The 25,909-nt window shown below is 38.6% G+C and overlaps 1 protein-coding gene across 16 annotated transcripts in view; it reads left to right on the top strand.

Moving 5' to 3' along the window:
* The window catches only part of PDLIM5 (PDZ and LIM domain 5), a 233,879-nt gene that overhangs the window by 196,146 nt on the left and 11,824 nt on the right, over positions 1–25,909 (top strand). For all 16 annotated transcript variants that reach the window (XM_015471537.3, XM_005207728.5, XM_010805995.4 and 13 more), the window contains 2 exons: positions 10,705–10,879; positions 24,984–25,164. In XM_015471537.3, the coding sequence (XP_015327023.1) occupies positions 10,705–10,879; positions 24,984–25,164 (356 nt within the window). The remainder of the gene's footprint in view (positions 1–10,704; positions 10,880–24,983; positions 25,165–25,909) is intronic.

The following is a 25,909-nucleotide window of genomic DNA, read 5'->3' as shown; positions in this document are numbered from 1 at the left end:
CCTTTTCTATTTCTACTGGATATGATTTCATGCCTGGATTATGAAGAGTAGGCTGTTGTTTATGCTTTCAACATAAGGGGCTTGACAGACAAAACGCACAGATTCTACATTTCTCATGGCCACCATCTGTTTGAGGCGGTTGGGGAAGGGACAGAAAAGAACGCGTTTGCCTTCTATGATAATATGCAAGTGCGTTACTGTCGCTGCTACTCAATTTAGTATGTGTAAAATTTCTACCATACCTTTGTGGACACATTTTCTGAGATGTTGAATTACAATACTTCATCTCCTCAAGAGAGCCAGAGTGTCACTTTGATGTAGCCCAGTTATTTATATGAGGACAACATTAGCCTCAGTGTTTATAACAGGATTACCCCTTGTGGAAGAGCCAGTTGTTTTTCACACCATAAACCTCACATATGACTTCTCTCTGTCTTATCCAAGCTGTAAACATTTGTCTTTTTTCTTTTGAGGGATAATATTAATATTCTTGGTATCAGCCTTATTTCTGACTCACTGAGAATGAAATATTATAGGATACTTAAACATATTTTATGGTTATTTGCAGATTGACCACCATGACTTTCTCTGTTGTTTTAATTCAGATGCAGTAGTTGAAATACTTACATCAGTAGAGTTTGCACAAAAATGGATTCAGCACTTAATGCTTCAAGCTTCTTTGTCCTTAGAGAAAGCGGTAGATTTATAATTATATTTCCCTTTCTGAAGCAGCTTATATAAATTCTCTGAAATATTTCTCAAAACATGAAGAATCTAGCTTTATATCCATATGTTATATTTCAAGAACTTTGAAGCCATTAATTATAATGGCTGGAAAGAATGTGCAGCCAGGTGGAAGGAAAGAAAGTTACATCTCTGTAGGAAATATATCTTTTACAGAATACATGAAGGGCTTAAAAGTGATAATCTAAGATGTGAAGTGTAGCAGGGCAAATAAAAAATAATGCTTTCATACATTATTCCAAAATTTACCCTAGCAGGCTTATTAAGGAAATTAAAATAGCAGAAATTAATCACCTCAGTTATCACTGGCCCCTTCTTCTCAACTGGTGTAGAAGTTAGTACTTCCAGGTTGAGATGCATTCGAGAAGATCTGCTTTCATATTTTCATGGGTCAAGGTAGTGCCTGGCAAAGAGCTTGGCACACAGGAAGCATGTAGTAAATATTTGATGAATGAATGCTTAGGGTCATAGGCTCTGGAGTTATATAGAAATGATTTTGGATCCCGTATATTCTCTACTCTGCTTCTTTGGCTTCCATGATGTACTCTCCTGGTTCTTCTCCTGCCTCTCTCTCTGTCCCCAGAGTATTTCTGTTATTTGTCTTATACCTTAAGAGCGCTTCTATTTCATGCTACTCTTTCCCTGAACAATCTCATTAATTCCCACAGCCTCAGTTGCCATCAATATGCTGATAACTCTTGAATAATTCTAGATCAGATCTTTTTCCTGAGTTCATACATTCAGTAGACTGTCTATACTTAGATAAACCACAAGAACCTCCAACTCAAAAACAAACAAAAAAGGAAGTCCTTAGCTCTATGAAAGAAAGGACGAAATATGTTTTATCCTCCAACTGGGTACCTTCATGTAATGTAGTGCCTGCTACACTGTAGGCTGTCAGTGTGCACTTGTGACTGGCTGAATATCTATAGTTAAACTCATTATCTTTCCATCATTCTAGCACTGACCCCACTATAACATAACTGACTGATTTCTGGTCTGTTCAGTTCAGTTGCTCAGTTGTTTCTGACTCTCTGTGACCCCATGCACTGCAGCACACCAGGCCTCCCTGTCCATCACCAACTCCCAGAGTTTACTCGAACTCATGTCCATTGAGTCGGTGATGCCATCCAGCCATCTCATCCTCTGTTGTCCCCTTCTCCTCCCGCCTTCAATCTTTCCCAGCATCAGGGTCTTTTCAAATGAATCAGTTCTTCTGGTCTATAACCTTTAAACTCAGAGAGGGCAGAAATCATGTCTGTCTTGTTTGTAGCAGTGAAGCCTAGTGCATTATTTGATACATAATAGTTAAATTCAAAAAACATTTGCTTCATTTTATTGCTATGCATGAAAGAAAAGTGTTAGTCAATCAGTTGCGCCTGACTCTTCAAGTGATCCCATTTACTAAGTTCCTCTGTCCGTGGAATTCTCCAAGCAAGAATACTGGAGTGGGTAGCCATTCCCTTCTCCAGGCTATCTTCCCGACCCAGGGATCAAACCTGGGTCTGCTGCATTGCAGGTGGATTCTTTACCATCTGAATCACAGGGAATGTCTTCAGACAGATCACTTACCCTTTCTGAGTTTTGTATTACTGATCCATCAAGTAGTAATAATAATACCTTATATTGTTTTTGTAAATAAACGATTCAGTTTAATAGGTATAAAACTTTTCTTTAGCTTTTTACTATAGAAAAAGTTCAAATACACACACGAACATATAACTGGAGACTTAGTTTCTTCTATAGGTATTTTGCAAGGAGTAGGGAGTTGGAAGAGATTATAAACTAAAAAATTTAAGAGACACCAAATGTAGTATGTGGACCTTTCTTATTTGGATCTTGATTAATACTGTGTTAGGGTATATGTGGTAAGTAGAATAATGTCCCCACAAAGATGTCCATGTCCTAATATCCAAAACCTGTGAATATGTTATATTTCATGTCACAGGGGAATTTGGGATGCTGATGGAATTACAATTGTTCATTAGCTGAGCTCAAAATAAAATAATTATCCTGGTGGGCCCATCGTAATCACCAGGACCTTTAAAAGTGGAAGAGGGAAGCAAAGAGAAAATCTAGAGTGCTGTAGTGTGAGAAGGACTCAATCTGCTGGTTTTAAGATGGTATAAGAGGGCCCTGAACCATGGAATTTGGACAGCTCTAAAAGATGGTAAAAGCAAGGAAATGGATTTTCCCTAGAGCTTTTAGGAAGGAACAGTCCTGCCAACGCCTTGAATCTGGCCTGGTAATATCCATGGAGGAGAACTGTAAAATAGTGCACCTGTGCTGTGTTTAAGCCAGTACATGTTTAGTCATATGTTGCAGCAGTGAGAGGAAACTATAGAGGATAATCAGAAGTAAATTGAAAATTGATCATTTGGGGAGGTTAAGGAAATTTTTGTTTTATTTTAGATGTGATAATGGTATTATTGGGTAGATTTTTTAAAAAAGTACTCTAAAAGTGATATTGAAATATTATGAAATAAAGGATTGATCTTGAATTTGCTTCAAATAGTTCAGAGACAGCAGAGGAATGAATGAGATCTAGTTGAAACATGATTGGCTATCAGGTAATAAATTATAAAGCTTGATTTTTTTCCTCTTTACTAAATTTTACAGGTTTTTCAAATAAATGAATTTTTCCTTAGCATCCTCTAAAGGTGATCAATGTGGTTTTTTAAATTACAAAACCATTGTGAGTGCATGTAAATTTATTTGAAGTATTTCAGTCTTTGTAGTTATTATTAATACTCAGAAGGTCTCATCTGCTTCAAGTCACTTGATACAACTCTAGTTCTTTGCTAGCGTTTTGGCTTTCTGACAAATATTCTAGACTTTCCATGTTGACTTTTTTGTCCCAATCCTAGAAACAGTAGTTTCTCTAAGGAATCTGTTTCCTTTCCATGGGAAGACAATAATTTTGGTGCTGGAGTCATTCTTGAAACAAAGATTTGTTAAGCAAAATGCCAGGAACTGTTCTAGGTGCTAGAGATACAGCAGTGAATAAATTAGACAGCATCTCTGGCCTCAAGGTATGGAGAGAGAGTTAATAAAAAGCAATAAGAAGAATATAAATTCATTAGATGGGGATGATAAACCGGTTAGGGAGTATGGGAATGCTGGTTTGAAGGGAGAGGGTTGCTCCTTTATATAGGGTGATCAGAAAGAGCCACATTGGTAAAATGACCTCTGAGCAGAGGACAGGAAGGAAATGAGGGAGGAAGCCATGGAAACATCTGGGGAAAATATTTCTAGGCAGAGGGAATAGAAACTACAAAGGGCCTGAATCAGAAGCATACTGGCCATTTAGAGAAATACTAAGTAAGACAGGAGATAGTAAGGAGATCCAACCAGTCCATCCTAAAGGAGATCAGTCCTGGTGTTCATTGGAAGGACTGATGTTGAAGCTGAAACTCCAATACTTTGGCCACCTGATGCGAAGAGCTGACTCTTTTGAAAAGACCCTGATGCTGGGAAAGATTGAGGGCAGGAGAAGCGGGTAACAAAGGATAAGACAGTTGGATGGCATCATCAACTCGAATGGACATGAGTTTGAGTGGACTCCAGGAGTTGGTAATGGACGGGGAGGCCTGGTGTGCTGCAGTTCATGGGGTCGCAAAGAGTTGGACATGACAGAGCAACTGAACTGAACTGTAGGAAGACAGTGTGCCCTGTGGCTAGTGAGCAAAGGAAGCATGGCGGATTGGGCCAGAGAGGTGGCTGGAGTCAGAGTCTGTAGGAGCTTTGGTTTCAGTTTTGAGCTAGAGGTGAGTTGTTGGATCAGAGGAGTAGCTTGAGATGAGCCAGTTTAGTTTTTCTTGGCTTCCATGTCTTGGGAAGGACAGAGCAAGAGCTTAGGCCATTGCTGCAATAAGCCAAAGAAGAGATAATGACCTCTTGAACCGGGACATACTCTGGATGTGGTAAGAAGTTAGGTTATGTATTTCTTATATTGTGGGCAGTTCATCTTTCAACACCAGCTTGCTCTCCTATTGAATGATATGTTCAGCAGTTTGAAAGCACTATGTTTAGTAAGAGAAACCTACCTTGAAAGACAATAGCAACGTCTGTTTGTTTGGGGGGATATTGTCCCCCAGCCCCAGTTGACTTAGGTTAAGTTTCCAAATAAAGTCTGACATAATATAGTATTTTTTCACCTAATAGATGCCAGTAATAAGATTTTACTGGTAGTTGAATGATTTGACTTGAACCAGAGGAATTAACAGATGAATTTCATGTTTTTTCAGGTACAGCCTGGCCAGGTATTTAATGTGTACATTATAATCTTCACTACTCTTTGTTTTTAAGAATATTGGTTTAGAGCTAACAGCTTTTTTTTTTAACAGAGATAGAAAGCAAAAATGTCATATAACCTATCTTATTACAGTTGGAAAACATCTGTTTTCAGAGAATTCACACATTGAACTACCTGGAGTTCTGAAGGTCTTAATCTGTGTTTTCTCTCCAGAAACTCTTTTTATATAAACAACTGCCTTTTAGTGAGCTTAGGCATATTTGAACCACATAGTAAATAATTAGATAATTTCTAATTCCATATATATTGCATAGTCTTTTATAATATTATACAAATCCCCAGTTATATTCTTATGTGCCCCATTACTGAGGATTTACTTGGATCAACTTGAAAAATCACTTGGTTAGGACCTTGCAATGGTTAGAAAAGAAAATTAAAACTCAGGATAAGAGTGCTTAAAACTTAACTGATTTGCTAAATAATTCAAACTTGAATCATCTGCTTGGGGAAGAATGCAGTTAAGATCTTTCTAGAGTAAAGAGTTTTCACTTTATCTTTCCAAATGATATATCACAGAGATTTCCCCAATAACAGGAGGTGTTTTCTACTAAATTAATATTACGTGGTTCAATTTTTTAAAATTCTTTATCTCCAATTTATTATCTGTAGTCCAAAAGAGATGACTTAATTTCTTTGCAGTAAAGTAAGACTCATGATTAGTAAGTCAGTTTATTTGCTTTTTTAAAAAGTATTGCCCCTTAGAATACTCAGATATATGACTATGACAGATATTTTAAAAATGAAGAACTTAACATTTTGTGCATTAGTTATACTTTACTTGATTAATTTGACAATTTACATATTAAATACTGAGAAAATATTCTAGTGTGCTGCTGGGTTTTCCAATTACTTTACATTAACTTATTTAATGTTAGTCTTTGTAATCTTAGGCTTGACTATCATAGTGCTGAAAATAAAAGCTTAGAATGTATTTCATTCCAAACCTTTAGAAAACTCATAAGTAAGCACTCTAAAATTAATAAAAGACATCTCATTAACATTGTTAGTTTGGAGAATAGCTACTGGCTTTAAATTTCTAGATGAGTTTTATGGTGCTGAAATGTTTTTGATACAAAAGAAAAAAATTAACTTTTAAACTTGGTTCCATTGGGTAGAGATCAGCCACAAAACAAGCCTAATTTAATGGAAGTCATTCAAGATTAAGGTTAAAAAGGAAAGCTTGAGTCAAAAACTAACCTCCTTTTAATGTTCTCATTGTGACTCACTCATTATTCAGTTTAAGTCACTTATATTTTTGTGACTTACATTTCTAGATTATGAAATGGAGCTAATTCAGAGCTCCCATTTAATACTTTTATTAGAACTTAAAAGAAAAATCTGGTTTTATTACAGATCAGTAGATTGAGATCTTTAAACTGCTATCCCTAAAGAGATGTATATTTTTTCCTACATAAAATTGATTTTTATGGCAGGGTCAATAAATTTGAGATATTTTGGTCTCTGCACTCCTCATGGAAGACTGTTTTTGTCTGTGTAGCAGTGCAGTTTTCTACAGAATTTTAAAGGAAGATGGACTCATTTGTGGTGCTTCTCCTTTTCCAAAACCTCACCTTCTCACACTTTCCTCTCCCCAGTAAGCCGGATGAGCAGAGGCCAGGGGCTTGGTACTTGATGCCTCAAAAGTTGCCTACTTCTTGCTGGAGTAGTGAGAAATTCAGTCTGAAGAAATGAAACATCACTTTATTCATATGGGAAATAACTGTTCCTTGGGAATGTTTGGGGCTTGGTAATTAATAAGCTTGTGTAGCTCTGTGTGCGGGCCAATGCACTAGCAACACAGCAACAAACAGAGGTGTGAGAATTTATGTCTCATCCCAAGTGGCTAAAATGGAGCAGTAACAAAAAGCAAGGCTTTTCTTCCCAAGGAAGGTACAGCTGTGAGCTTAGAGCCTCTTTATATGTGTTTAAGACACAATCACATGTTTCGTATTCAGAAATGGCTTCTCATGTTAAATAACTTAGTTTCTCCGTGTATCTTCTCCCTGAGGCATGGCCCAGATGGATTATGTCCCATTTTACAATGACCGATGGAAAATTACTACACTCTTTTATTGCTAAAAATGCCTCAGTGACTCAGTACTTTAGGGCTTATGCATAGATAATGTGATAAAATAAAGGCATGTGGTAGATGAAAGGGTTTGACTCACTTTGAGGTCTGATTTTGAGATTTTTCAATTGGTAACTTTCCCACTGTTTGAAATCCTGAACCTAATCCACATTTTAAAACTATCTCAATCCTGGTCTTTAAAAAGGCAAAATGAAAGTGATTTGGAACCCTCCCTTAAGTTTACTTGATTAAATATTAATTTTTTACCTTCTGTTTTTAAGGCAGTTTTCTGGTAATGTTAGAAAGAAGTTAGTAGAAAGTTCTCATTTCACCGAGTTTATCATTGACATAGGAAGGAGAAAATATTATAGGATATTGATAAATAGCAAATATATTACATAGATGGGCGTGTTAAATACGTTAAGAGGGACGAGAGAACACTTCTGGCTAGGATGGTCAGGGAATAATGGGGAAGAAAACAGAATTTCTATGAGCCTTGCAGAATGGGAAAACCATGAACAGCTGTGGAGAAAGGGACATTTCACTGGGCACGGGTCATAGAAGCAGGGCCCAGCACAGCACATTCAGGGAAGGGACAATGAGCAGACAATTGCACAGTGTTTAAGAGCACAGATTCTGGAACCAGACTGCCTGCTTTAGGGTTGCCCTTTATTTGCTGTGTGATGTTAGGCTGGTTTCTTAACCTCTCTTTGCCTCAGCTAGAGTGAAAACATGGTATTGATCATGCCTACATCATAGGGCTGTTATAAGGATTTGAGAGTAGTGCCCTCAGGTAAGGATGGCACAAGTTAAATGTTAAATAAAGATAATTGAGTTTGTTGATAATAGTGGGTATTTGGCTGAGCATGAAAGACAAGATTGTAAAGAAGACTGGCATGAACTCGTGGAGGGACTAGACTGTGAGTGGTGCATGTAGCTTGCAGGGAGGGGTTATGAAAGCTTTGTAAGCAAGAAAACATGAGCAGAGTAGTGTTTTTGGAAAAATAATCTAGCAGATTAGGTTGAAAAGAGAGATGGCAGCAGACAGACTGGTTAGGAGATGTATAATTGTCCAGACTTGAGGGATTCAAGTGTTAGTCGCTGTCATGTCTAACTCTTTGTGACCCCATGGACTGTAGCCCACCAGGCTCCTCAATCCAAGGGATTCTCCAGGCAAGAATATTGGAGTGGGTTGCCATGCTCTTCTCCAGGGGATCTTCCCAACCCAGGAATCAAACCCAGGTATCCCACGTTGTAGGTAGATTCTTTACCATCTGGGCCAGCAGGGAAGCCCAGGACTCAAATGTCAAAGCATGGGTTTGGATTAATGAACAGACCTTGAACATATTTCCAGTGGACCAGCTGGTAGGGTCTGGGAACTGACAGGGATAGAGGAGCCAGAGGACCATTCCTGAGTAAGTGGGAGAATTCAGACACCTCGATTTCTCAGGATGAGCTGGTAACGCATCATAGCAGATGAAACCTGTGTTGTGTATCTTGAAGCCAATGACAAGAACACGATTTGGCTTTGAAAATGCTTATCTGCATTTCTCCTAGAGCAGTCAGGCCTGCATATAGAAACTGAAGGAGAGTTGTGAGAGAACAGGAAGAAAGGATATTCTTTCCACAGTATGGATTACAGTATGGATATTGCAGTAACTTTCCCCCATTTCTGTAAGAGAAAGTGTAAGTTAGGAAACAAGGAAGAACATAGACAGTATGGGTATTACAGTAATTTTCTTTCCCATTCTGTAAGAGAAAGTGTGAGTCTAAAACATGTTCCTAGTTCAGTTGAATCCCTTGAAACATGGATACTAGTTGAGCTCCCAACCTATAAAATGCCATTTCACAGCTCAGGTGCCAGGCAGAGCACTGGAGGAGATGTGTTAGGTGTTTATAAACGCTGACTTTCTGGATCTGAAATTGCACATCATTGCAAATAGGCTTTATTTTCATGAGGAAGAATTAGTCTTTCAATTATCCTAATTAAGTTTATCCAATTCTAACCACACCTTTAATGTGAATCCTGTTGATATACACACATGCATATATAACTGTATACACATACACACATCCTGTTAGTTTGTATTATTTATACGCTTTCTTAATAATTGTTCCTTTTAAACCATTAGAATTTATAAGCCTTTTCTCTTCCACCATGTTTTAATTGCCTGAGGGTGAAGAACAGGCCTTCTGTTGGTTTTAATCCTTTACATTTGTTGCAGTTGTTCATTTATGTATTGATTCCAGTTTATGCATTCATTTATTCTAGACATTGTGTTAGTTGCTGGGGCGAGGAATAAAACCTAGTTCCTGCCCTCAGGGGGCATCCTCTGTAAAGTCATTCACAGAAAATTATGGGAACATGGAAAAGAGACATGAATCTGGATTGTGGGGAGAGGTAGTTGGGGAAGACTTTAGAGCAGTTGACTCCTGGGTTGCATTGTACTGAGTAGTGGTTGCTAGGTGACCAGGGGAAAGTAGAGATGAGAGTGAGGACAGGCTGTGAGTGGACAGATGCCTCACAGGGACAGTGAGGCAGTCTGGTATTCACTGTAGTAAAGAGAAAGGCAGAGGATGGTGACAAGTGAGGCTGCGGGGAAGGTGGAGACCACTGGAGGGACCTATATGTGGCGCTTAGAAGCTTGGAAGAAGAGGAAGATCCTTGGAATGATTTATGCAGAGTTCTGATCAAGTAAGATTTCAGTCCCCAGTGGCAGCAGGAGGATAAGACATTTGGTGGTTAGTCCCGGTGGGAGGCCTTGAGTACATAAACCAGGACAGTATTGCAGGGATAGATATGAGGGGGCGAAATCAGGAACCAGGAATGAAGAATCAGCAGAGCCCATTATAACCACAGGTGAGGGAGAGGAAAGCCCTAGGATGATTCTTTTGTTATCTCCCTTATATGACTGGTGACCAATTTCACAGTATTCTTAGGCAGTACAGGACAGGAGAGAATATAGGGAGTTCGTTGGCATCTGTAATGTACCTCTGATACATTTTGAGTTAAATATAATTAATGGTTAGCAGAGACATCTGGATGACTAGAAATACTTCACCATCCATATTCAGTATTAACCACATCTCCTCTGGAAAACATTCTCTCCCATCGTCTATCATAACTCTTTCACTGGATTACAGTCTTTGAATTTTTCTACTTAACTCTGTAGTTTCAGTCCAGCATTTGATCCATAATCTCTCCATAAAGTGTGAGTGAATGAGTGAAGAAGTGAGTGGATAGATTATTTTTTAAAGTGAAGTTTTTTTTTTGAGGAGGGGAGGAGCTTCCCAGGTAGCGCTAGTGGTAAAGAATCTGCCTCCCAGTGCAGGAGACTGAAGAGACTATGGATTTGATCCCTGGGTTGGGAAGATCCCCTGGAGGAGGAAATGGTAACTCACTCCAGTATTCTTGCTTGAAAAGTTCCATGGACAGAGGAGCCTGGCAGGCTACAGTCCATGGGGTCACTGAGTCCGAGATGACTGAGCATGCATGCATGCAATGTTATCATTTGGTTATTAGGAAAAGCTTATATTTGGTTTATTCTCATTCTGATTCCCTTGTTTTAACTCCTAGCACCTTCCACTGGAAGAGTCGTAAGCAGTGGGCCATCCACAGGAGCCGTGGCACCAGCCAACTCAGCCAGAGGGCAGCCTCAGCCCAGTGACGAGGACACTTTGGTGCAAAGGGCCGAGCATATTCCCGCAGGGAAAAGAACTCCGATGTGTGCCCACTGCAACCAGGTTATCAGGTTGGTCATTTGATTTAAAGTTCTTATTGAAAAGGCTTAGTCCCAATGTTTTTTTTTTTTTTAATATTTTGAAATTTTAGAAATTTTATTAATGAGAATATTTATTTCTGTGTAATATTATGGAGGTAGATAAATTAGATATATTTGTTAGAACCTATTTTAATGAAAAGTAATACTGGGCTCTGTGAAAATATAACTAAAAATACCAATTTAGTCAGTTATTAATTACTATCAGAGCTAAGAAAAATAATGATTAATGTGGCATTTCAGAGAATAATGAAATATGAAGACTCAAAGGGGCCCCAAAGAACTTCATTATTTCACAAATTAGAAAAGTGAGGACTCTTATTTAGATGAAAAGTAACTAATGATGTAAAACAAAGAACTTTGAGCCCTAGAGAAAAGATTGCATTTTCACACTAAGTCTTAAAAGATATAATTACCTTCGGATCTATTCATAAATGCTTTGCTTTTTGGATTAGGTCATAGCATGCTTCTTTAAAATATTTTTGATCCAAATGTATTTTATTGTTTCTTAAATTCCAAAAAGCAGAAAAGGCTAAGCTCTTAAGTGAGTGTACTACACTAGCACTTATTAAATCTCAGCGTTTCTGAACAAGTGACTTTTAAAATGTTATGAGGTTTAGGTGTGAATGTTAATACAGGGATCTGACCAAAGGACCTTGCTGCCTCTGTGAGTTGCTTGCTGGCCATAACAGATAATTACTTGAAATGACTGCTCAAGCTCTCTCCTTGTTTTTAATTTACTCTGTTTTGTAATAGTTGAAACAACAGTGTCTCTAAAGTTGAATAAGGTTTAGACTTACTTGCATTTTCCCCTCTTTTCTTACATAATTATTGCTTAGGGTAATGTTTCTAGTTACTACTTAAAATGGAGCTCAGGGAGTCTCAATATCTTATTTAAGAACCAAATATAAATACCTTTCCCCTTAACCCACTATTAAATAATAAATGTGTCAAGAACACAACACAGAGTATGTGATTTTTTTTTTTAAAGTAGCTTTTGCCTCTTAAAGGTAGTCCACATTCATTGTGACATTTCCAAACTATAGGAAAACAGAAAGCAAAAATAAAAATTAATATATAATTACACCTCCCAGGATACCCACTATTAGTATTTTAGTTCATAGTTTAAAACACACTTACACACAAACACACAAGGACAGATATTGTTTTCTAGAAATGGAATCATAACATGCTATTTTATAAGCTGTTATTTTTCAATTAGTTTGTATTTTCCACAGTGAGTACCTGTTGTATGAGAATTAACCAGCAGCCGTGGCAGGAGTAATAATGGTTGTGGTGAGAAGGAGGAAATCTGTAGTGGTTTTTGAAGTCTAGTGTAATATCTGACACACTAAAGGCATTTGGTGAATGTCTAACCTGAACAGATCATGCATGACTCTAGACCCACTCATCATTTGGTCTTAGTATCGTGGTTACAGTCTTTTTTTTTTTTAAGTACTACTATCAATGGGTCTTACAGAAATATTTAAACTAGTATAGAATCTAGTGTGCTACTGCTTTTTCTCAATAAATGAAACAGTGTTTTAAATTACTAACTCTATGTAGGGTTATGTTTTTAGAGTTAATGTTAGTAAAAATAAGTTTTGACTTGTAACATTGTTTCTATAAATTATGATACTTTGGTTTCCTAGACTGGTATATGAGGATAACATGATTTAGATAAAAACACCTTTTATGGAGATAGGAGTCAATGCTGTTAGTGTGCTGTTGTAAGCAAATAAGTACTGGATGGGTTAACAAAATGTGAAACCATATCAGTTTCTGATTCTTGTTGTCTGATCATCAAATTCTGTAATATCCTATGATCACCACTGCCAGCACATCTGAAAAACTTAGTATGGAGAAAATATGAAGATCAAAATAGAAATTACCTTCCCCACCCCTGACTGCCTTGGTTTCAGTTTTTAATGCTACACCAGAATGTGGTGTTATGCACTATCTTCTGCCAAGTAAAATAAATATTATATTAAAAACATGAATGGCCATCACTTATTGCCCCCTCATCTGTTAAATTTTATATTGCTCTGGATTATCCCAGCACTTGTTATCAGTTAAGCATTAGAGCTTCATTTACTAGAGAAGTTAATAGGAACAGGGATTAGCTCATGTCAAGATCCTATTACAATAATTAACATAGCATATTTGCTTGGTGTGCAAATGCTGAAGCAGCTTGAATAGAGTGTGGTCAGTTCAGAGACCTAGGCAGAGAAGATTTTCCACTTCTTGGCTGCAGTGTCAGTATCACTTACCAAACCTAGGAGACATCAGATTAAGTGACATTCTCTTGGACACCTGTTTTAGAAACCGGCTGCAGTTGCAGGCTTGACACTTACAGTATAGAATATTGCAACCTGGTAGTTTAAGATTATTTGTAATTTAAATTTGTTTTATTTGTTTTCCTCAGTGTCATTTATATTATGTTTTTATAATTTATATTTTTTAATATTTATTTTCTAAATGTTTCAAATTTTCAAAAATATTTTTAAGTAAACACAAACTAAGGCAAATTTTATGTTTTATTGTTTTCTTAGAAAAAAATTTGGACAGTTTCAGAAACCTGGATCTCTGATATTAGTACTGAACTGATTATCTCTTATTGAACATATTTTTAGCTTAAAACTCCATAGATCATTTTCATCTAATATTAGTATTTTTTGTTTTTTTGAATCTGGGAAAGATTATGAATTTTTTCCTAAATTGTATTATTTCATGGCAAGTAGATTGGGAGACAGTGGGAATAGTGGCTGACTTTATTTTGGAGGGCTCCAGAATCACTGCAGATGGTGATTGCAGCCATGAAATTAAAAGACGCGCTTACTCCTTGGAAGGAAAGTTATGACCAACCTGAGACAGCATATTAAAAAGCAGAGACATTACTTTGTCAACAAAGGTCCATCTAGTGAAGGCTATGATTTTTTCAATGGTCATGTATGGATGTGAGAGTTGGACTGTGAAGAAAGCTGAGCACCGAAGAATTGATGCTTTTGAACTGTGGTGTTGGAGAAGACTCTTGAGAGTCCCTTGGACTGCAAAGAGATCCAACTAGTCCATCCTAAAGGAGATCAGTCCTGGGTGTTCATTGGAAGGACTGATGTTGAAGCTGAAACTCCAATTCTTTGGCCACGTGATGCAAAGAGCTGACTCATTTGAAAAGTCATTTGAAAAGCTGACTCATTTGATGCTGGGAAAGATTGAGGGCCTGAGAAGAATGGGACGACAGAGGATGAGATGGTTGGATGACATGACTGACTCAACGGACACGGGTTTGGGTAGACTCTGACAGTTGGTGATGGACAAGGAGGCCTGGCGTGCTGTGGTTCATGGGGTTGCAAAGAGTCAGACACGACTGAGAGACTGAACTGAACTTAACCAAAACTTTGATTAGCTAGTTGCTTCTTACAGATGGATAGATTGTTACATTTTGGGAAATTCTACTGAAGATCTGATTAAGTTTGCTCTAGAACATTTCCAATCCATTTATGATAGAAGTACCGTTTTTTGATTCATACAGGTGAACAGATTAACTATTTGGAGTGTTGATACAATAGAACAGAAAATCAGAATACTAGTACAGCCAAAGCCATATTTAATTTCTCTGGTAGAATAGGCTTATGAAAATACTAGCTTATTTTTGGAGTGTTATATCTAGTGACATTAAAAATCTACTTGTATTATATGGAGTTAAATAGACCATTCACATTTAGCTGCTCAGCATTTTGATAAAAGAAATAAGGGTTTCATGGTGCTTGAATTTCTTCCTTGATATGGAATGCTTTAAAAAAACAAGGAGCCATGATGCTATTGTCCCATCTTTGCTTACAGTCCAGCACCAGAAAATCACATTGAAACAACTCATTGTTTCTTCCGATGGCAGAGAACATTTTTACAGTATTGATTTGTTTCTTACTTGTTTTCAAACTTTTCTCATAAGGAGGGCCATCTCAGTTACCCTGGAGAGAAGCCAGAAAAGTTTTTGCCTTAGCATCCATTTCTATCTCTGAGAACTCCATAATTAATAGGTTTTATTTATTTTCCCTTCTGGTTAAGATTTTACTTGAAAATAAAAGACTTCTTGACTTAATGTGTTAGTTCCTCAATTTATGGAAACAGCAAAGACATAGATGTTATGATCAAGGAAGAGACCAAGATTTCAGACCTATTATAGGGGGAAAATGGGAAGAACAAAATGTTCAGCATTTATGTGATATTATGGTGCTGTTCTTATCCTGTTTTTGGATAATAATTGTTTTATGTATTCTTGAGTGCATGCTTAGTCATTCAGTTGTATGCAACCCTTTGGACTGTAGCCTGCTAGGCTCTGCTGTTCATGGAATTTTCCAGGCAAGAATACTGGAGCAGGTTGCCATTTCCTACTCTAGGGAATCTTCTCAACCCAGGGATTAAACCCACATCTTCTGCATCTCCTGCATTGATAGGCGGATTCTTTACTACTGAGCCACCCAGGAAGCCCTTAATATATTCTTAGCATCTGCCAAATACTGTATTATCATTTTACTTGAATTCTTATTAAATTCTCATAACCTTGTAAGGCAGTTATTATAATTGCCTCAGTTTCACAGATGAGAAAACCAAGGCACAGAAAGCTTACATATTTCCTGACGTTACATAGATAGTAAATGGTAAAACCTGCATTTGAGCCCAGATCTGTGTAACTTTATATTCATGCTTTTAACTTGCACTACTTAGGAAAATGTTATAGTATTATATTATGATAACTAAGAACTATAGAACTTAAATGAATGTCTTTAAAATACATACCAAGATATATTAATGCATTTCTGTTTCAGTTCAGTCGCTCAGTTGTGTCTGACTCTCTGCGACCTCATGAACTGCAGCACACCAGGCCTCCCTGTCCATCACCAACTCCCAGAGTTTACCCAGACTCATGTCCATTGAGTTGGTGATGCCATCCAACCATCTCATCCTCTGTTGTCCCCTTTCTCCTCCCGCCCTCAATCTTTCCTAGCATCAGGGTCTTTTCAAAATATTAAGCTCTTCGCATCAAGTGGCCAAAGTATTGCAGTTTCAGCTTCAACATCAGTCCTTCCAATGAACATCCAGGACTGATCTCCTTTAGGATGGACTGGTTGGATCTCCTTGCAGTCCAAGAGACTCTCAAGAGTCTTCTCCGACACCACATTTCAAAAGCATTAATTATTAGGTACTCAGCCAACTCTCATATCCATACATAACTACTGGAAAAACTATAGCCTTGATTAGACAGACCTTTGTTGTCAAAGTAATGCTCTGCTTTTGAATATGCTATCTAGGTTGGTCATAACTTTCCTCCCAAGGGATAAGCATCTTTTAATTTCATGGCTGCAGTCACCATCTGCAGTGATTTTGGAGCCCCCCAAAATTGTCAGCCACTATTTCCACTGTTTCCCCATCTATTTCCCATGAAGTGATGGGACCGGATGCCATGATCTTCGTTTTCTGAATGTTGAGCTTTAAGCCAACTTTTTCACTCTCCTCTTTCACTTTCATCAAGAGGCTCTTTAATTCCTCTTCACTTTCTGCCATAAGAATGGTGTCATATGCATATCTGATATTATTGATATTTCTCCCAGCAATCTTGATTCCAGCTTGTGCTTCTTCCAGCCCAGCCTTTCTCGTGATGTACTCTGCATATGAGTTAAATAAGGAGGGTGACAGTATACAGCCTTGACGTACTCCTTTTCCTATTTGGAACCAGTCTGTTGTTCCATGTCCAGGGCTAACTGTTGCTTCCTGACCTGCATTTAGGTTTCTCAAGAGGCAGGTCAGGTGGTCTGGTATTCCCATCTCTTTCAGAATTTTCCACAGTTTATTGTGATCCACACAGTTAAAGGCTTTGGCATAGTCAATAAAGCAGAAATAGATGTTTTTCTGGAACTCTGTTGCTTTTTTGATGATCCAGTGGATGTTGGCAATTTGATCTCTGGTCCCTCTGCCTTTTCTAAAACCAGCTTGAACATCTGGAAATTCACGGTTCATGTATTATAATATATATAAATATTGTGACTACATATACATGTAACCATATATACTGCTGTATAAATCAGGAAAAAAGAAACAACTTAAGCAGACCTGCCATATCTTAAGTATGTGGCAGTGTACTCTTTTTCATAATGTTAGAGTGGGTGAGTGAGAAAGAAGTGAATAAATAACAGATTGAAGAGTTACAAGTTCTTACTTCCCCTCCAAATGACTTTGTACCATGTACATACATTCTTAGACTCATAGAGATGACCCAGGGAGTGAGGGGTTTACTTTTCCAGTTTCTCATCTAATGTGGAAATATAGTCATTCTATACACAGTGCTCACTGAGTATTTTATGTGCCACTTCCTGTAGATACCAGTGATACAGAAATCAAAGACATACTCCCTTTCTTTAAGGAGGTTGCTCTTATAAACTGAGTTGAGTCCCTTCCCAAATTCATATGTTGAAATCCTAACCCCCAGTATTTCAGACTGTATTTGGAGATAGGGTCTTTAAGAGGTAAAATGGGGTCATTAGAATGGGTCCTAATCCAGTATCACCGATGTTCTTAATAAGAAGAGGTTAGGACACAGACATACACAGAAGGAAGACCAGGTGAAGACGGCCATCTAGAAGCCAAAGAGAGAAGCCTTAGAAGAAATGAACCCTGCCAGCATCTTAAGTTTAGACTTCTAACTTCCAAAATTGAGAAAATTATTCCTGTTGTTTAAGCCACCCCATCTGTGGTGCTTTTTTAAGGTAGTTCTAGCAAATGAATACAGTTATACTAGACAGGCAAAGCAACAGCTGTATGAGTGTAGTAAGTCTTAACAGAGATACATCCAGAACCTTTTGATGCAAAGAGGAGAGATGGGTATTATCTAGCTTCAACAGCCAGTTACTTTTAATTGAAAGAAATTGCCAGCAATAAAGTTCAGTAGTCTACTTATAAAGCAGTACTTTTATACAACAAATATACGTTGAAAGCTTACCAAGTGTTAGCTAATGGTAAGGTGGGCTTCCCTAGTGGCTCAGTAGTAATCATCTACCAGTGCAGATGTGGGTTCAATCCCTGGGTCAGGAAGATCTCCTGGAGAAGGAAATGGCAACCCACTCCAGTATTCTTGCCTGGAGAATTCCATGGACAGAGGAAACTGGTGGGCTACAGTCCATAGGGTCACAAAGTGTTGGACACAACTGAGCAATTTAGCACATGGGTTACATGTGAAAGTTGTTAAGAGAGTAAATCCTGAGTTCTCATCACAAGGAAGAATTTTTTTTCCTATTTCTTTAATTTTGTATCTGTATGAGATGATACCTGTTGTGGTAAACAAAAAAAGAAGCGTTTGTATTCAACCCATATCCCAACTAGCTTGTACCTGTTGAAATTTACAGTTCCTTTCATCTTTCTGACTAAGCTGTTCTTTTTCTCTGGATTCTTACCTACCTTTGCTTCCTTTTTTTGGCATAAATATCACACCAAGAAGACGAACACAGCACAGCTCTTCTCTCTCAGTCAGTGCTGCCCCTGAGTCCCCTCCCTTCCCTTGTCAGTCAGCAGGCATTCAGTGAGGCTCACGGTGGCAGAGGACTCTGAGAGGGAACCGAATCCTTCATTCCACTGCACAGTTAGCTAAGCCTTTCGTTCCAGTTCCCAGATGGAAACCCAGTCCTACCTAGGACAAGAAGAATATATTCAGTGTTAATCCTGTGTTAATAAATTTGTTAAATTAGTTTCTGCTGAAACAGAGAAGAGTGGACTTTGTTATATGTAAGAAATTTTCTTATTTATACATAACTTCAAGGGCACTGACAGGGAAGATGCTCTTTCAGCTTAGCCAAGGAGAATCTATAGGAGCCTGTCCATATTAGAATGGAGGTGTGGCAGGAGCAGGGTCACTGTCAACTCAATTTTTAAAGGTGCGGAAGGATTTTCTCTAGTGTCGTTAAGATCATTCACTATTCAGATTTGATAAAGAAACTTAAGTAAATACCTTAAGATGGCCCTTTTGATGGACTGTTTATTTATAGTGGACTCTATCCCAGAAGGCTTTCGAAACGACTCTTTAAGAATAGCTGAAATGTAAGAAAACGTTATGAAATATACAAAAGAAAGCAAAAGAAGAATGAAAATCATGGATGAGGCTATTAAAAATGAAGAGTGAAAAGAAGTTTGTCATTGAATCTGGATAGTAATGACATACGTACATCTTTGCCTGTGGTTAGAATTTGGCTGTGAGCCTCCTGTGCTAAGTCGCTTCAGTCCTGTCTAACTCTTTATGACCCTGTGGACTGTAGCCCACCAGGCTGCTCTATCCATGGGATTCTCCAGGCATGAATACTGGAAAGAGTCGCTCCGCCCTTCTCCAGGGGATCTTCCCGACTCAGGGATTGAACCTGTGTCTTTTAACGTCTCCTGCCTTGGCAGGTGGGTTCTTTACCATTAGCGTGGCAGTTGACCAAAAAAAGTAAATTTTTCAAATTAATGTTTAGTGAGATAAAAAATAAATCTCTTGCTCAGAAGAAGCAAAATTGTTCTTGTTACAAAACCTTGAAAGGAATTTCTCCAAGGAGTCCATGTAAAAATGGCCCTGTATCATCTATAAGCAGCACTTTGCACAGCTGCTTCCAGGAAGAGTGGGAGTAGACTTTGTGGGGCTGTCTCCTCTCCCAGTGTCAGTGAAGACTGAAGGTGTCACACACAGCGCCCATCGTTACAGAACCATCCTGTGCAGGGGACCAGGCCCAGTTCAGTTCAGTGCACTACAGTCGCTCAGTCACGTCCGACTCCTTGTGACCCCATGAATCGGAGTATGCCAGGCCTCCCTGTCTATCACCAACTCCTGGAGTTCACTCTAACTTAAGTCCATCGAGTTGGTGATACCATCCAGCCATCTCATCCTCTGTCGTCCCCTTTTCCTCCTGCCCTCAATCCCTCCCAGCATCAGAGTCTTTTCCAATGAGTCAACTCTTTGCATGAGGTGGCCAAAATATTGGAGTTTCAGCTTTAGCATCATTCCTTCCAAAGAACACCCAGGGCTGATCTCCTTTAGAATGGACTGGTTGGATCTCCTTGCAGTCCAAGGGACTCTCAAGAGTCTTCTCCAGTACCACAGTTCAAAAGCATCAATTCTTCGGCACTCAGTTTTCTGTGCAGTCCAACTCTCGCATCCATACATGACTACTGGAAGAACCATAGCCTTGACTAGATGGACCTTTGTTGGCAAAGTAATGTCTCTGCTTTTGAATATGCTATCTAGGTTGGTCATAACCTTCCTTCCAAGGAGTAAGCATCTTTTAATTTCATGGCTGCAGTCACCATCTGCAGTGATTTTGGAGCCCCCAAAAATAAAGTCTGACACTGTTTCCACTGTTTCCCCATCTATTTCCCATGAAGTGATGGGACCAGATGCCATGATCTTCGTTTTCTCAATGTTGAGCTTTAAGCCAACTTTTTCACTCTCCTCTTTCACTTTCATCAAGAGTCTCTTTAGTTCTTCTTCACTTTCTGCCATAAGGTTGTGTCATCTGCATGTCTGAGGTTATTGATATTTCTCCCTGAAATCTTGATTCCAGCTTGTGCTTCTTCCAGCCCAGCCTTTCTCATGATGTACTCTGCATATAAGTTAAATAAGCAAGGTGACAATATACAGCCTTGACATACTCCTTTTCCTATTTGGAACCAGTCTGTTGTTCCATGTCCAGTTCTAACTGTTGCTTCCTGACCTGCATACAGATTTCTCAAGAGGCAGGTCAAGTGGTCTTTCAGAATTTTCCACAGTTTATTATGATCCACACAGTCAAAGGCTTTGGCATAGTCCATAAAGCAGAAATAGATGTTTTTCTGGAACTCTCTTGCTTTTTCGATGATCCAGTGGATGTTGGCAATTTGATCTCTGGTCCCTCTGCCTTTTCTAAAACCAGCTTGAACATCTGGAAGTTCACGGTTCACATATTGCTGAAGCCTGGCTGAGAGAATTTTGCGCATTACTTTACTAGCGTGTGAGATGAGTGCAATTGTGTGGTAGTTTGAGCATTCTTTGGCATTGCCTTTGTTTGGGATTGGAATGAAAACTGACCTTTTCCAGTACCATGACCACTGCTGAGTTTTCCAAATTTGCTGGCATATTGAGTGCAGCACTTTCACAGCATCATCTTTCAGGATTTGGAATAGCTCAACTGGAATTCCGTCACCTCCACTAGCTTTGTTCGTAGTGATGGTTTCTAAGGCCCACTTGACTTCACATTCCAGGATGTCTGGCTCTAGATGAGTGATCACACCATTGTGATTATCTTGGTCGTGAAGATCTTTTTTGTACAGTTCTTCTGTGTATTCTTGCCACCTCTTCTTAATATCTTCTGCTTCTGTTAGGTCCATACCATTTCTGTCCTTTATTGTGCCCATCTTTGAATGAAATGTTCCCTTGGTGTCTCTAATTTTCTTGAAGAGATCTCTAGTGTTTCCGTTTCTGTTGTTTTCCTCCTTTTCTTTGCATTGATCGCTGAGGAAGGCTTTCTTATCTCTTCTTGCTATTCTTTGGAACTCTGCATTCAGATGCTTATATCTTTCCTTTTCTCCTTTGCTTTTTGCTTCTCTTCTTTTCACAGCTATTTGTAAGGCCTCCCCAGACAGCCATTTTGCTTTTTTGCATTTCTTTTCCATGGGGATGGTCTTGATCCCTGTCTCCTGTACAGTGTCACGAACCTCAGTCCATAGTTCATCAAGCACTCTATCAGATCTAGTCCCTTAAATCTATTTCTCACTTTCACTGTATAATCATAAAGGATTTGATTTAGGTCATACCTGAATGGCCCAGTGGTTTTCCCTACTTTCTTCATTTTAAGTCTGAATTTGGCAATAAGGAGCTCATGATCTGAGCCACAGTCAGCTCCTGGTCTTGATTTTGCTGACTGCCTAGAGCTTATCCATCTTTGGCTGCAGAGAATATAATCAATCTGATTTCGGTGTTGACCATCTGGTGATGTCCATGTGTAGAGTCTTCTCTTGTGTTGTTGGAAGAGGGTGTTTGCTATGACCAGTGCGTTTTCTTGGCAAAATTCTATTAGCCTTTGCCCTGCTTCATTCCATACTCCAAGGCCAAATTTGCCTGTTACTCCAGGTGTTTCTTGACTTCCTACTTTTGCATTCCAGTCCCCTATAATGAAAAGGACATGTTTTTTGGGTGTTAGTTCTAAAAGGTCTTGTAGGTCTTCATAGAACCGTTCAACTTCAGCTTCTTCAGCGTTACTTGGACATAGACGTGGATTACTGTGATATTGAATGGTTTGCCTTGGAAACGAACAGAGATCATTCTGTCATGTTTTAGATTGCCTCCAAATACTGCATTTCAAACTCTTTTGTGGCCCAGTCTGCTCAAATTCACAGAATGGAGTTGTTTGCTGGTCTGAGGTGATCTCAGTACATATCTTAGAAAGTCTAGAAAAGAGATTGTATGTTCCTCAATCGGCTGTTCTCAAATGTCTTTTTTCTTACCCCCTCGGGTGAAGTTTGTTAAATAATTGGTAGCACTGATAGGCTTGTTTCAAGATGAAAACTTTCTTTCAAGTGCATACTAATACTTACGCTTCAACAGAAAGTGGAAATCGAAATTGAACTGACTTATTTTGCAAACTGAGGAATCGGATAAAGATACAATAAGGATACTGGCCTCAAGGGGCCATCCACCCTTCTGGATGAGCTGAAGACGTGCCTGATAGATACTACATAGTAAATAGGTTTGAATCTGCTTTAATGTCCAGACAAATGGTAGCATAAAACCTTGAAGTTCCACCATCCTCTCCTGCCGTGTTATGGTCATAGTCAATTTAGCGTGGCAGATTTTTCAGACGAACATAAGAAGACACCCACCTGGTGAAAAGTGCAGCGCACTCCTAAAACTCTGTCGCTTTGTGCTTGTCCTTTGAGCTTGTGACTCAAGCTTATCTTTGAAGGTAAACTACTTGCCAGATATATATTGAGAAAATGAATGAAGGGTTAAGTAGGACTGTTTATAAACCAGTTGAAAATAGAGGGAAAGCATACCAAAAGTGCCATATTGTTACATTGTAAGTGATCTATAGATCTTTTATTTTCTGGTGAGAATTAATTAACAAAAGGCATTCCTTACTAGTGGTAACAAAAATGATACCCTAAAGTTTAAAAATAATAACAATAATAAACTACTTTTCTCAAATGGTGAAAGCTGCTTATGCAAAATGGCATCATAATAGCAATACAAAACAAGGCTCAGATGGTAAAGCGTCTGCCTGCAACGCCGGAGACCTGGGTTCAGTCCCTGGGTCGGGAAGATCCCCTGGAAAAGGAAGTGGCAACCCACTCCAGTAATTTTGCCTGGAAAATTCCATGGACTGAGGAGCCTAGAAGGTTGCAGTCCATGGGGTCGCAAAGAGTTAGGGTTGCAAAGAGTCAGACACGACTGAGCAACTTCCCTTCACTAACAAAAAGTAGGGTAAAAAATGGGGCTTCCCTGGTGGCTTGGATGGTAAAGAATCCACCTGCTATGCAGGAGACCCACGTTCGATCTCTGGGTCAGGAAGATCCCCTGGAGAAGGGAATGGCAGTCCACTCCCAGTATTCTTGCCTGAAGAATCCCGTGACAGTGGTCTGGTTGGCTATAATCCATGAGGTCACAAAGAGTCAACACAACTGAGCGACTAAGCACACACACAGGGTAAAAGTTACTTTCTTACACCCCGCAGAACACATTTTAATCATTCATCAAAAGCCTTTCAACTTGCTTGATTCTCAGAATTAGGTGCTGGTTCGGAGAAAACAATATATTTGCAAAGAATTTCCCAGCAGGAGATGGTTACTGAATACAAAGGTTATTGCCAAAGGCTAAAAAATGATGCTCATTGCTGTGACTTTTCCCATTAATTGTCTGCCTAAAGGTGGAATATCCAATGCTTACTGAGAATTAGTTACCCTGTGGTCGCTCAGTGATGATAATTGATGGTAATATAATGAGAGGCAGAATATCAGTTGACTAGAGCAGTGTAATAGAAATCAGGAAGTTCAGCCTCTGGCCTTGATTCAGTCAATGATTTTATGATATATGTCATTATCTTTGAACATTCTATATCTCAGCTTCTCCATCTGTTAAACTGAGTTCATAATAACTGTCCTGGTCTGTCTCACAGGAATGTTGCATGGACAAATTAGATAAGTGTAAAAGTGCCTTGGAGGTAAAGCCACTCTATAAATAAAAATTAGTGTGATGTAGCTACTGAAAAGTGTGTTGCAGAACCTAGAATAGTTAATCTCCACAGGCTTCATGGCTAGATAAAGCTTCATAATGGATTCTTGTCAGGCAAACGAAACCCATCTTATCAGTTCATGGCTGTATAGTATTTAATGGAAAAGAAATCTCTTTACAAACATTTTTTTACCTTGATACAAATGTGCATTAAAAATCAGTCATGTTTGAATTAAATAAAACCTTTCTAAGTAGCTTTAAGTCACCTCTAATATCCAGTTTATAATTTCTGTAGTCATTTCGGAGGGTGAGGATTTGATATGTTTAATAAAGTTGTGAAATAAGTATATGAAACAATGTATGGGGAAGAGAAATTGACTAGAATGGTTTTTTTTCCCAGTAATAATTGTTACTGTTTTTAAGACACTGACATTACAAATTGAGATTTTAAAATTTTTGTTTATTTTATAGAAATCTCAAGCTCTCATTTCTGCCTAACGTATATATGTTTTCCTGGTTACTTCTTTTTCTGTCACAGTTAATATTCTCATTATCAGTTGTTATCATGACACACTCAGTCATTGCAGCTCAAAAAACCTAATTACTAGATCCCTTGAAGACAGAAAACCAGGGCCTTTCTTGAAGGAGTTCCTTAAGTGCTTATTCCTCTCACCTGTCCTTTTGACTTCAGTGCACAGAGAGTTCTGTGTAAACCGCCAGCACCCACGTGTTAAGTCCTTGAGAAGGAGAATTGAGCAAGTATTTAATTGTTTGGACATTGCAAATAAGAGTTCCTATTCAGGCTAACTAGAAACTTTTATTCCAGAGCCAACTTGATCTCTTTTCTTTTGGCAGGGGACCATTCCTAGTGGCATTGGGGAAATCTTGGCACCCAGAAGAATTTAACTGTGCTCACTGCAAAAATACGATGGCCTACATTGGATTTGTAGAGGAACAGGGAGCCCTGTATTGTGAGCTCTGCTATGAGAAATTCTTTGCTCCCGAATGTGGTCGATGCCAAAGGAAGATCCTTGGAGTGAGTATTGGAAACCTTTTCACTCTGAGTGAGTTTTAAAGCAGAACAATTTTTTGGTATGAAACCCTTCCATCATTTTTACTTTTTATTTTTTTCTTGCTTGATCCCCTCTCTGCTTTCATCACTATTTATTTTTGTAAAGCAAAACTAAATAGACCTCTGTAGAAGTATATTGGACTCATGGGGTTAAGTTGTCTTTGGTTTTGTCTTACTGAGTGCTGGGTTGTCTGGTGAAAGTCTAGCCACTGTGGGGAAAAAATAATTTACTGTGGGTGTGCTGCCTCAACGGGACCCTGTTTGCTCAGGAATGAAGAGGTCGCACAGGACCACACACATCTGAGTTCTCAGAACTGACACCTTCACTGTTTTAAATTAAATTCCATCGCTTTTATAAGAGCAGCATTTCCCCATTTGTCAGGGTTCAAGCACGGGACACAGATTTCGTGAAATGTATAAAACATGAGGCTTATAAGTGATACATTTTTCTTGAATTCATTTAATGTTTAAAAATATAACCTCAGGTTTATGAGGGTATACATGTGATAGAAAAATAATCAAACCACACCTTTTTTTTTTTTTTACAAAAAGGTAGTAATTTAGGATTCGGATACATAGTAAATAATGATGAATGAATGAATTTTCTATTCTGGAATACCCAATTTGCAGTTGTGAAGTAAGGGTAAGGCATTTCCTATGGGTGACCAGCAGTTGAAGTTTTACTGTAGAAGTAGCCAAGGTGACTGGA

The sequence above is a fragment of the Bos taurus genome, chromosome 6 (assembly GCF_002263795.3).
Source record: "Bos taurus isolate L1 Dominette 01449 registration number 42190680 breed Hereford chromosome 6, ARS-UCD2.0, whole genome shotgun sequence".
Classification (NCBI taxonomy): domain Eukaryota; kingdom Metazoa; phylum Chordata; class Mammalia; order Artiodactyla; family Bovidae; genus Bos; species Bos taurus.
Note: the sequence above shows the minus strand (reverse complement) of the source record. Positions and strands in the feature narration are given on the sequence as shown.